General features: G+C 44.6%; 1 protein-coding gene across 11 annotated transcripts in view; it reads right to left on the reverse strand.

Moving 5' to 3' along the window:
- The window catches only part of svilc (supervillin c), a 36,631-nt gene that overhangs the window by 21,433 nt on the left and 2,523 nt on the right, over positions 1 to 12,675 (reverse strand). For 7 of the 11 annotated variants that reach the window (XM_042327367.1, XM_042327366.1, XM_042327365.1 and 4 more), the window contains exons 2-5: positions 4,737 to 5,429; positions 3,913 to 4,077; positions 3,522 to 3,695; positions 2,906 to 2,940 (exon numbers count right to left, since the gene is read on the reverse strand). In XM_042327367.1, coding sequence (XP_042183301.1) covers positions 2,906 to 2,940; positions 3,522 to 3,695; positions 3,913 to 4,077; positions 4,737 to 5,071 — 709 coding nt within the window. In that variant the 5' untranslated portion in view covers positions 5,072 to 5,429. Of the gene's footprint in view, positions 1 to 2,905; positions 2,941 to 3,521; positions 3,699 to 3,912; positions 4,078 to 4,736; positions 5,430 to 12,675 lie in introns of all 11 variants that reach the window. The other 4 variants (XM_042327360.1, XM_042327369.1, XM_042327368.1 and 1 more) reach the window with 4 other exon arrangements.

Below are 12,675 nucleotides of genomic sequence, written 5' to 3' on the forward strand. Positions count from 1 at the left end.
TCTCACCTGGCCTGAACTTAATGACCACACAGTTTATCCTTTTGACCAGGCAGTTGGGTAGTTGGACTGCAACACCGATCGAGTGAGTGTCAACTGTCTCTGTTGTTTCTAACACTGCTCTCAATGGCCATTTAATCATGTATTTTAGGTGGACAGTCAAATGAACGCATGAGAGAGAACTTATTGGACAGCTACTGCGTACAAGCAGGGACTATTTTTTTATAGTGGCGGTGCTCAGGCTTTTATGGCTCATAAATCCATCGCCACTGAGGAACTTCAACATTCTACCGTCACCCTGTGCCCATCTGGGTCTGGTTGGAGTGTTTAAAAATAAAAGCACTTGATTTATTTGATGTTCTGTTTATTATAGATGTTCTGTAAAGGCAGCTACAAAGTGGGGTTGAGTGTAAGTAGAGGTCAGACTATATTCATCAGGATAACTGTTAAATGCACTGTTATACAGTAGCTATTAGTTGATATACAGTGGGGCAAAAAAGTATTTAGTCAGCCACCAATTGTGCAAGTTCTCCCACTTAAAAAGATGAAAGAGGCCTGTCATCATAGGTACACTTCAACTATGAGAGACAAAATTAGAAAGAAAAAAATCCAGAAAATCACATTGTAGGATTTTTAATGAATTTATTTGCAAATTATGGTGGAAAATAAGTATTTGGTCACCTACAAACAAGCAAGATTTCTTGCTCTCACAGACCTGTAACTTCTTCTTTAAGAGGCTCCTCTGTCCCCCACTCGTTACCTGTATTAATGGCACCTGTTTGAACTTGTTATCAGTATAAAGGACACCTGTCCACAACCTCAAACAGTCACACTCCAAACTCCACTATGGCCAAGACCAAAGAGCTGTCAAAAGACACCAGAAACTGTCAACGGACACCAGAAACAAAATTGTAGACCTGCACCAGGCTGGGAAGACTGAATCTGCAATAGGTAAGCAGCTTGGTTTGAAGAAATCAACTGTGGGAGCAATTATTAGGAAATGGAAGACATACAAGACCACTGATAATCTCCCTCAATCTGGGGCTCCACACAAGATCTCACCCCGTGGGGTCAAAATGATCATATGAATGGTGAGCAAAAATCCCAGAACCATACGGGGGGACCTAGTGAATGACCTGCAGAGAGCTGGGACCAAAGTAACAAAGCCTACCATCAGTAACACACTACGCCGTCAGGGACTCAAATCCTGCAGTGCCAGACGTGTCCCCCTGCTTAGGCCAGTACATGACCAGGCCCGTCTGAAGTTTGCTAGAGAGCATTTGGATGATCCAGAAGAAGATTGGGAGAATGTCATATGGTCAGATGAAACCAAAATATAACTTTTTGGTAAAAACTCAACTTGTCGTGTTTGGAGGACAAAGAATGCTGAGTTGCATCCAAAGAACACCATACCTACTGTGAAGCATGGGGGTGGAAACATCATGCTTTGGGGCTGTTTATCTGCAAAGGGACCAGGACGACTGATCCGTGTAAAGGAAAGAATGAATGGGGCCATGTATCGTGAGATTTTGAGTGAAAACCTCCTTCCATCAGCAAGGGCATTGAAGATGAAACGTGGCTGGGTCTTTCAGCATGACAATGATCCCAAACACACCGCCCGGGCAACGAAGGAGTGGCTTCGTAAGAAGCATTTCAAGGTCCTGGAGTGGCCTAGCCAGTCTCCAGATCTCAACCCCATAGAAAATCTTTGGAGGGAGTTGAAAGTCCGTGTTGCCCAGCAACAGCCCCAAAACATCACTGCTCTAGAGATCTGCATGGAGGAATGGGCCAAAATACCAGCAACAGTGTGTGAAAACCTTGTGAAGACTTACAGAAAACGTTTGACCTCTGTCATTGCCAACAAAGGGTATATAACAAAGTATTGAGATAAACTTTTGTTTTTGACCAAATACTTATTTTCCACCATAATTTGCAAATAAATTCATAAAAAATCCCACAAACGTGATTCTCTTGATTTTTTCTCTCATTTTGTCTGTCATAGTTGAAGTGTACCTATGATGAAAATTACAGGCCTCTCTCATCTTTTTAAGTGGGAGAACTTGTACAATTGGTGGCTGACTAAATACTTTTTTGCCCCACTGTAGGTTTGGGTGTTAATATTAACGGTTGTTTATGAGTGAAAATAGAAAAACAGTTATTCCTTCTGACCTGATGTTGTCCTCCCCCCTTTTCTTTCTGTCTGTCTGTCTGTCTGTCTGTCTGTCTGTCTGTCTGTCTGTCTGTCTGTCTGTCTGTCTGTCTGTCTGTCTGTCTGTCTGTCTGTCTGTCTGTCTGTCTGTCTGTCTGTCTGTCTGTCTGTCTGTCTGTCTGTCTGTCTGTCTGTCTGTCTGTCTGTCTGTCTGTCTGTCTGTCTCTCTCTCTCTCTCTCTCTCTTTCAGCTACTGTGTGATGACAAACGCCTATTACAATAGCTGGCTGAGCCATTTTATCACACGCTACTTGTAGAGACAAGTGCTGATCAGAGAGCTTTGCCACCTCCTATCGCCTATGTCGGCATTTCTGTAATATAGAGAGAGTAGAGAGAGAGAGAGAGAGAGGGGAGAGAGAGAGAGAGGGGAGAGAGAGAGAGAAGGAAAGAGAAGGAGAGCGAGAGAGAGCACATGCTCTTCTTTGTCACTGTGTTAAACATTAACACTGGCAAGCCACACAGCACTATGCCTGTGACCCCCCCCCTCTGTCCCTCTCTGTTTCGCTCTCTCTCCGTATCTCTCTCTGTGTTCCTCTCTCTCTCTCTGTCCCTCTCTCTCTCTCTCCCTCTGTCCCTCTCTCGCCCCACTCAGTTAACACAGAGGCAGTACAGAGGCTGTACAATAGGCAATGGATCAACCGTTTGTGTGTGGCAAAATAAAACAGGCCATGTGAGAGCCAGGTGGGCGGGGTTCGGTACCTTTAGCGTTCTCCTCTTCCTCTGCTTCCAGCAGCCTGTGGGACAGAGAGAGAGAGAGAGAGAGAGAGAGAGAGAGAGAGAGAGAGAGAGAATCAACACGAGGTCATTGGCAGAAACATGCACACAAGACAAAAGATGAGAGGAGTTTGACCATGCTTATTCCTGCCTGGTGTAATTCTCTCTTTTCACTCTCTCTCTGATGTCTGTGCGGGTTACTGTATCTCACACACAGGGTCATATCTGCATGCTCAACAAAGCAACACTGTTCATGTCATGGTTGCTATTAAGCGCCATGAACAGATGCAAACATACATGCAAATCATGCCTCTTGCCAGTGTACCAAGGCCAAACTATTTCAATAAATAACCACGAGGACCACCAAAAGCAATGCTCCGATATGAGAGGACAGCAAATATCTGGGAAGCATTTACATGCACGCAAACCATTATCACACACTATCAAAACAATCAGCAAAGAAAAGAACCACGGCAATGGCACAAAACACTGCAAACCTTTCCACCTGAAGAGTAACCAAACTAGGGCAGAGCCCCAGGCTTGACCTGCATGCTCTGATACGACATGGTTGATATGGCTGGCCTCAGCACACAGTCCCTACCCGCCACTCTCCTGCACCTCACAGGCTGTGATCGGCTGTGTCCTGAAGCGCTCGTTGGTTTTGCTGCCCCCGCCTGACACCCCAGGGACATAGCGACGGGTGCGCCGCCGTCCCCCCTCCGAGCCCGGCTTTACAGCCAGGTCAAGGGAAGAGGCTGCACGGCCACTGTCAGGACTACTATCCCGAACCACAGAGGAACAGGGTGAGCATCGGGAGAGAAGGGGAGAGAGAGATGAGAAAAAAATCTCCAACTGGAAGCAGTGGGACAACTCCCACTGACACACACCGCAGACGCATGCAAACAGAAACAAATAGAAGACTGACGCCCACACATATTCAGAATAACAACACACACACACACACATAGGCTGTTTCATGCAGGAGACCCTACACTTTCTCAGGCTGTGTTCCAGTCCCAGTCTGCTGCAGCAGGGCACACCTCAACTGGCCCACCGACACCCGCGTTTGCAGCTGGGCCGCGTCGGGTCCAGGGGTGCCTGGGGGAGCTAGGGGCTCCACCCCACTCAACACGCCGGCAGAGTCAGAAGAACACTTCCTGGAGGCGGGGGAGGAGGGAGGTGGGAGAGAGGTGGCGTACGGAAAGTGGCAAACTACCACAACTACACCCATTCCTAAAGAGCACCCCTGACAAAGTATTGTACCACTTACAGGAAAGGGAGCCCAGGTCAGGAGGGTGTAAAACACACATGGAGGAATCAACGGGATCTCTGCTGTACTAGTACTGCATGACGCTGGGAGTCGGGTTTAGCTCGCTCCATATGAATTAGCAACAAAGGCCATAGAGCATAGGTGAACTCTGACAACTGTTTTACGAGGCTGAAAGGTCGCAGGATAGAGTTCTCACTGGAAAAGGAGCTTGGCGACTGGAAAGGGATTGTTTTAAGAGGTGGTTACACATAATATGGTTGTTTCTATTCATCAATCTGTTGTTAGGGAACCGGGAAAAGAAACATGGCCTGATACTGTATAACACAGCAATTCACTGGCCAGCAGGCATTACCTGCATACATTCAGCATAACTAGGTTCAGTGGTCTGAGTCAGCATGTGGGGTGACATCACAGACAGAAACAAAGAAAATTGTCTGTGTCTGCAACCTGTCTGCTGCATCACTCTTTGTTTACTTGTCTTCCTGATGCGGTTGAGACGGATCGTCACTACTGATTGGCTAATGGCTACACATGGAAGGGACTCACCTTTGGAGGTATGTTGGGTCTGCAGCGGTGTCTGCCTCAAAGCCGTTGGAGAATCTCCGATGTTCTGACTCCAGAGGGGTGTTGCTCTCCAAGTGGAGGTCCCTCCGGCCACCCTCCGGCCCCCCCGCTCTGCCGTTCAACCCCCCAGAGAGGGTCCTGTCTGTGGAGGGAGGTGTGCTGTCTGAGTTCATGAGAGTCCCATCCCTCCTCACCCACTTGGATGGGAGCTCCTCCATGTTGCCATAGCGTTCTTGCAGCTCCCGCCTCCTCTCGGCCTTGTAGCGGGCGATCCGCTCCGATCTGGGCTCCAAGTCGGGGTTCTCGATAGTGTCCATGCTGCCTGTTCCACTCCCTGTCTGTCCGTTTGTCAGAAGGTCTCAGTAGGTCTCCTTTAACAATGACCTGGGCATTGATGACTCAAACCTCAAGAGACTCCCTCCCTACGTCACTTCTCAGCTATCAGACACCAAAGGATAAATGGATGTTCAAAAATCAATTCCTCCTCCAGTAAGTTAGTGTGTGCTCCAAACAACAGCAGGCACCAGTCAGATATCCTAATGTGCTTCACCAATCAAAAAGTCCAAAGTTGGCATGTGGAACCAATCAGCAACTCCGTCGTTGGCATTGGGAACGTCTTCTTCCAGTCAGCAGGCTGTCAGACAGATGAATCCTTCCTTTGAGCTCATCGCTCTGCTGAGACAGAGGGAGCAATAGAAACATCAGCTAACTGCGCCATCCCACTTTCTCAATCAGTTAGCCACACATTCATTCCCTACCAGTTGAATAACTCATTCACCGTTTGTTTCACATCCGCATGTTCTTCGTTAAGTCAACCACCACGACATAAACAGAGCACCAGCCTACTAGTGCACTATTAAATCAAATAACATGTCGCTATGATGACAAAAAAAAGCTAAAGAATTTACAGTCTCATGGTTGCCATCTGTAGGCAACCAGCTACATTATAGTTTCCCCCTCTTTTCCTTGCCACGCCCCTGTCGCCCCTGTCCCTTCTCTCCTCTTTCCTGCTGAAGCCCTGTAAGTTGACCTGTTGTAGGCTGCTCTGCAAAGCAGAAATCTCCCCTTGCACTGAAACCCTATACTGCCAGCCAGCCAGCCAGTCAGCTCCACTTCAGTCCTACAGTACATGGCCGACTGTCTGCAGGTTGGACAAGATCAGTCCCTCCTGCTTTCAACGTTAGTTAGTGCCTTCCTATGTTAGCGAGCTGAAAAGTTGGAGACGCTGTCCGGCAAGCACTACGTTCACCAACAAAACAAAATATTGCATTTACAAAGTAAATAATATTTCAAAGAGGTATAGTTTGCTGGTTGTTCAAACCCAATCATGGTTCAGGTAGGCTACAGCATTCATTCTGATCCTCTACCAATAACATGGTACTAAACATGTCATTGGGAATGTATGTCCCTCGAAATATCCGAGCAGGAATGTCCATAATCACTCATCTGACAGTCTAATGTCTCTCTCAACAAGCAAATACATGCAAAACCTCCATCCTGGTTACTAGGTTGCCTGGCTGTTTGAACAGAAACAAGGATCTGAACCACAAAACATACAGTTGAAGTCGGAAGTTTACATACACTTAGGTTGGAGTCATTAAAACTTGTTTTTCAACAACTCCATAAAATGACTTGTTAACAAACTATAGTTATGGCAAGTCGGATAGGACATCTACTTTGAGCATGACACGAGTAATCTACCCAACAATTGTTTACAGACAGATTATTTCACTTATAATTCACTGTATCACAATTCCAGTGGGTCAGAAGTGTACATACACTAAGTTGACTGAGCCCTTAAACAGCTTGGAAAATTCCAGAAAATGATGTAATGGCTTTAGAAGCTTCTGATAGGCTAATTGAAATCATTTGAGTCAATTGGAAGTGTACCTGTGGATGTATTTCAAGGCCTACCTTCAAACTCAGTGCCTCTTTGCTTGACGTCATGGGAAAATCAAAAGAAATCAGCTAAGACCTCAGAAAAAAAATTGTAGACCTCCACAAGTCTGGTTCATCCTTGGGAGCAATTTCCAAACGCCTGAAGGTACCACGTTCATCTGTACAAACAATAGTACACAAGTATAAACACCATGGGACCACACAGCCGTCATGCCGCTCAGGAAGGAGACGCATTCTGTCTCCTAGAGATGAACGTACTTTGGAGCAAAAAGTGCAAATCAATCCCAGAAAAACAGCAAAGGACCTTGTGAAGATGCTGGAGGAAACAGGTACAAAAGTATCTATATCCACAGTAAAACGAGTCCGATATTGACATAACCTGAAAGGCCGCTCAGCAAGTAAGAAGCCACTGCACCAAAACCGCCATTAAAAATCCAGACTACGGTTTACCTGCACATGAGGACAAAGATCATACGTTTTGGAGAAATGTCCTCTGGTCTGATGAAACGAAAATAGAACTGTTTGGCCATAATGACCATTGTTATGTTTGGAGGAAAAGGGGGAGGCTTGCAAGCCGAAGAACACCATCCCAACCGTGAAGCATGGGGTGGCAGCATCATGTTGTGGGGGTGCTTTGCTGCAGGAGTGACTTGTGCACTTCACAAAATAGATGGCATCATGAGGTAGGAAAATTATGTGGAAATATTGAAGCAACATCTCAAGACATCAGTCAGGAAGTTAAAGCTTGATCGCAAATGGGTCTTCCAAATGGACAATGACCCAAGCATACTTCCAAAGGTGGCAAAATGGCTTAAGGACAACAAAGTCAAGGAATTGGAGTGGCCATCACAAAGCCCTGACCTCAATCCTATAGACAATTTGTGGGCAGAACTGAAAAAGAGCATGCAAGCGAGGAGGCCTACAAACCTGACTCAGTTACACCAGCTCTGTCAGGAGGAATGGGCCAAAATTCACCCAACTTATTGTGGGACGCTTGTGGAAGGCTACCCGAAACATTTGACCCAAGTTAAACAATTGAATTAAAGGCATTGCTAATACTAATTGCTAATACTAATACACCAAATACTAATTGAGTGTATGTAAACTTCTGACCCACTTGGAATGTGATGAAAGAAAAAAGCTGAAATAAATCATTCTCTCTACTATTATTTGGACATTTCACATTCTTAAAATAAATGTGGTGATCCTAACTGACCTAAGACAGGGAATTTTTATAGGATTAAATGTCAGGAATGGTAAAAAACTGAGTTTAAATGTATTTGACTAAGGTGTATGTAAACTTCCGACTTCAACTGTATATAAATAATGACATCACCACATTTGTATTCTCAATCAGTAGGGACTTGAGCCATTTGCTAGGCCGCCAAAAATTGGTGCGTGAGTGGTGTTCTGAAATGGCTAAATGTTAGCGTCAGCATTCCTGTCCCTTTCCCACCACAGCTGACACACAATGGGGCCTATGGAACAATGAGCAGAGAGAGCTATGGGACTCATAGGACTTAGTACAGTAGAGCTACTGCAGGCCTAAAGGGCACCATGTACTCTGTGGTGGTCTGTAACAGTCATGGTTTCACCATATACAGATAAACACAGACATCAGTTACACTATAGATACATCGCTTGCTCTGGGAGTATTGGGAATTGTGTGAGACAGAGTGTCTTCCAGATTGCAAGCTTATATACGGAAGACATGATTGACTTACATTGATTTGGATACACCCCTGACTTTGACTACAGCTCTCAGACAGTGTGAGCAAGCGACTAACATAGAGCCAGGTGGATCTCCAAATCTGACGTGTCCCAGACGACAGCAAAAGGCCACGCACCAAAAGCTGAGCTGTCAGACGCAGTGATCCCTACGGGACATCAAGATCAGAAGGGCAGCTGTGTTTGTGTGCTAAGTCTGTGTATGTGTGTGTGCTCACGTGTGTATGTTTGTGTATGTGAGGTCAAGTTCAGCACAACCACAAAATTGACTACCACAAGAATAGAGACAGCTTGGTTGGTATAGCCCTACCTTCCCAAGAGTAACAGAGGGCAAGATGAGAAACGTCCCAATACCATGTAATTGAGTGAAAGTAAGACAATGAAGACGGAGACAGTGTCCATCTTTTTTGGCAGACTGGTGCAGAGGTCATGTCACGGGCTAGGCAGGGCTGGATTGGGTGAGAGCGATTGGTTGCCATTGGAGCTCAGCATGGATCATCAGTCCCTAATCCAGTAACACTAATAAACAAGCTTGTTCTAAAGCACCAGGAAGAACAGACTAGTTAGTACTCGCTAGGAATACACAGAGCAATGATACTGTTTTCGCTATTTGCCAAGATAAAGTTGAATCAACTTGCAAAAGTAAGTTCACAGATAGGTTTTAATGAGGTAAAACGGAAGGTGAGTATCATATCTCCCCGCATGTCATTGTAAACAGAGCTGAGGTGAAGTAGTCACGGACACCATCTTTTATGTCCCTCTTTCACCCCAGTCCCACGCTGACCCTGAGGACACACAGGGCATTGAACGAACAGCTTTAATGTACACTATATATGCAAAAGTACACTACAGTTCAAAAGTTTTGGGTCACTTAGAAATGTCCTTGTTTTTGAAAGAAAAGCAAAAATGTTTGTCCATTAAAATAACATCAAGTTGATCAGAAATACAGTGTAGATATTGTTAATGTTGTAAATGACTATCGTAGCTGGAAACTGCAGATTTTTTTGTGGGATATCTACATAGGCATACAGGCTAATTAATCACTAGAAAACCCTTTTGCAATTATGTTGTTCTGATTAAAGAAGCAATACAACTGGCCTTCTTGAGACTAGTTGAGTATCTGGAGCATCAGATTTGTGGGTTCGATTACAGGCTCAAAATGGCCAGAAACAAAGACCTTTCTTCTGAAACTCGTCAGTCTATTCTTGTTCTGAGAAATGAAGGCTATTCCATGCAAGAAATTGCCAAGAAACTGAAGATCTCGTACAACGATGTGTACTACTCCCTTCACAGAACATGCTGGCCTTCTAGGCAGAGTTCCTCTGTCCAGTGTCTGTGTTATTTTGCCCATCTTAATCTTTTCTTTTTATTGGCCAGTCTGAAATATGGCTTTTTCTTTGCAACTCTGCCTAGAAGGCCAGCATTCCGGAGTCGCCTCTTCACTGTTGACATTGAGACTGGTGTTTTGCGGGTACTATTTAATGAAGCTGCCAGTTGAGAACTTGTGAGGCATCTGCTTCTCAAACTAAACACTCTAATGTACTTGTCCTCTTGCTCAGTTGTGCACCGGGGCCTCCTACTCCTCTTTCTATTCATGTTAGAGCCAGTTTGCACTGTTCTGTGTTCTGTGCATGAATGCATAGTACCAACTGGAAAGTTTGGTGGATAAGGAATAATGGTCTGGGGCTGTTTTTCATGGTTCGGACTAGGCCCTTTAGTTCCAGTGAAGGGAAATCTTAATGCTACAGCATACACTGACATTCTAGATGATTCTGTGCTTCCAACTTTGTGGCAACAGTTTGGGGAAGGCCCTTTTCTGTTTCAGCATGACAATGCCCCTTGCACAAAGCGGGGTCCATACAGAAATGGTTTGTCGAGATCAGTGCGGAAGAACTTGACTGGCCTGCACAGAGCCCTGACCTCAACCCCATCGAACATCTTTGGGATGAATTGAACACCGACTGCGAGCCAGGCCTAATCACCCAACATCAGTGCCCGACTTCCCTAATGCTCTCGTGGCTGAATAGAAGCAAATTCCTGCAGCAATCTTTCAACATTTAGTGGAAAGGCATCCCAGAAGAGTCAAGGCTATTATAGCAGCAAAGGGGGGGACCAACTCCATATTAATGCCCATGATTTTGGAATGAGATGGTCGATGAGCAGGTTTCCACATACTTTTGGTCATGCATTGCAGGACAGTGGCAGCTCCTGAATGGAGGACGGCACCTAATAATGGCTTTAAAGGAGCAAATAGAATGGCATCAAACACGTAGAAGCCATGTGTTTGATACCATTCCACCTGTACAGCTCCAGCCATTACAACAAGCCCATCCTCCCCAATTAAGTTGCCACCAACCTTCTGTGATGCAGGACATATTACCTCTCTGATTCAGAGGGGTTGGGTGAAATTGCGAAGACACATTTCGGTTGAATGCATTCAGTTGTGCAACTGGCTAGGTATCCCCTTACCAGTGGCAACCTGTCATTCGGGGCAGGTGGGGCAGAGCCCCAAAAATAAAAAGGGAGGCTTGCCTGTTTTGCATGTTATTTTGTCACATATCAGTTTGAAAACAATCTAAAAAAATATATATATATATATCATTAAGTTAATAAAGCTGCATAAAAACATGGTGTCTTTTTTGTTTTCTTGAGTATGGCAGCTCCAAAATGCAGGTGTCTCAGCCTAGCTCAGTGCTTTCTGCGGTGGTGGGGCAAGCCAGCAGAAAAATACGGAGTATTGTGTTGGGATTGGCTCAGTGTTTTGTCACTCATGGGCACACTACGTCACCGCCAAGTCTCGAAAATTCAAGCCCCTTGGGTGCTGCCACAGAGTTAGATTAGAAGTGCCCATTGAAGAAAGCTCAAGGTTATTGGCTACAGAAAAAAATCTTAGCTAGCAGTCATCATCATGAATCAAGTCAACAATCTACTGGCAAATCCTTTTTAATCCTTGTCATATTTTAAAATTTGATTTAACCTTTATACCAAAACACTAGGCAAGTCAGTTAAGAACAAATTATTATTTTCAATGACAGCCTAGGAACAGTGGGTTAACTGCCTTGTTCAGGGGCAGAACGACAGATTTGTACTTTGTCAGCTCAGGGATTCAAACTTGCAACCTTTCAGTTACTATCCCAACGCTCTAACCACTCGGCTACCCTGCTGTGTGGTCCCAGATCTAAGATTAAATATATTTATTCCTAGTTTAAAATTCTAAACATTCAACATTGGCCATGCTGTCAATTAAGCATGATTTGTACCGCGCTCAAAACATCTGTTAACCCGGAACTGCAAAATCTGACTTTAGTGAGTTCAAAACAACTGGGAACTCTGGAAAAATGAGCTACGACTGGGAAAATACATTTTGAACTTTCATCCAACTCGGAATTGTAAATCCGGAACTCAGACCTCTTTCTAGAGCTACGACCTAAAGATCACTGGCATCATCATGATTCAAATTATTATTATTTTAATTCCCAGTTGTCTTGAAAGCACCATATATCCAGAGAACAACAGACTTTGATGACAAAATTTGCCCCGATGGACCTCCATGCCAACTTCCTGTCCAAGTGATCACAGCACAACAAGGTGAGTCCAAAAATATATTGTATGTTGCTGCATAAATTATGTAATATGCCAGGGAGATATGTGTACTGTAGCTAAGAAAGTAATACTAAGTGTATGTTGTGTAGGAAGCCCATGTGCTTCAACCTAATCATTTGGTTTATTTTCACCTCTTAATTTCACCTACTGTTCTGACTTGGTGGTGCACATGTAGCCTATAACCTGTTTTGAGAAATATAATCATTGAATATTGTAAGAGTTTTCATTGTCTGCTTATGCCCCCTTAATTTATCCCACGGTTCTGACTTGTTGTACAGGGAGAACACGGCAAGAACGGCCCATGTTCTGAATTCTGTCGCTGTACATTTCAAAAGTGCTGAACATATAATTATATTGACTACGTCCGTTCTAGCTCGCTCATTAATGTCTTAATCGAAATTACGGATTGCCTCTTATTCGTTTGTTGTCCCCTTATGCCATAGTTTGTACATCTCAATTGTCAGTAGAAACTATATTCTTTCAAGCAATTTAGCCATATCAGCTATGTTTATTTTTTAATATATTTTTTAAAGGCAGTAAATGAAGCTGAATGAACTGTCTCGCTGCCAGACAAGGCTCAGCTGATAGCCAGGTGTATCAGTGCTAAGGTGTTGGCACTGCTGTTGGGACAGCTCTATGTAGGCCCTAACAGTTTGTGGGTACCGGTTGTCACCATTATAGTATTGTTTAG

This window comes from Oncorhynchus tshawytscha, linkage group LG09, assembly GCF_018296145.1.
Source record: "Oncorhynchus tshawytscha isolate Ot180627B linkage group LG09, Otsh_v2.0, whole genome shotgun sequence".
NCBI classification, from domain to species: Eukaryota; Metazoa; Chordata; class Actinopteri; order Salmoniformes; family Salmonidae; genus Oncorhynchus; species Oncorhynchus tshawytscha.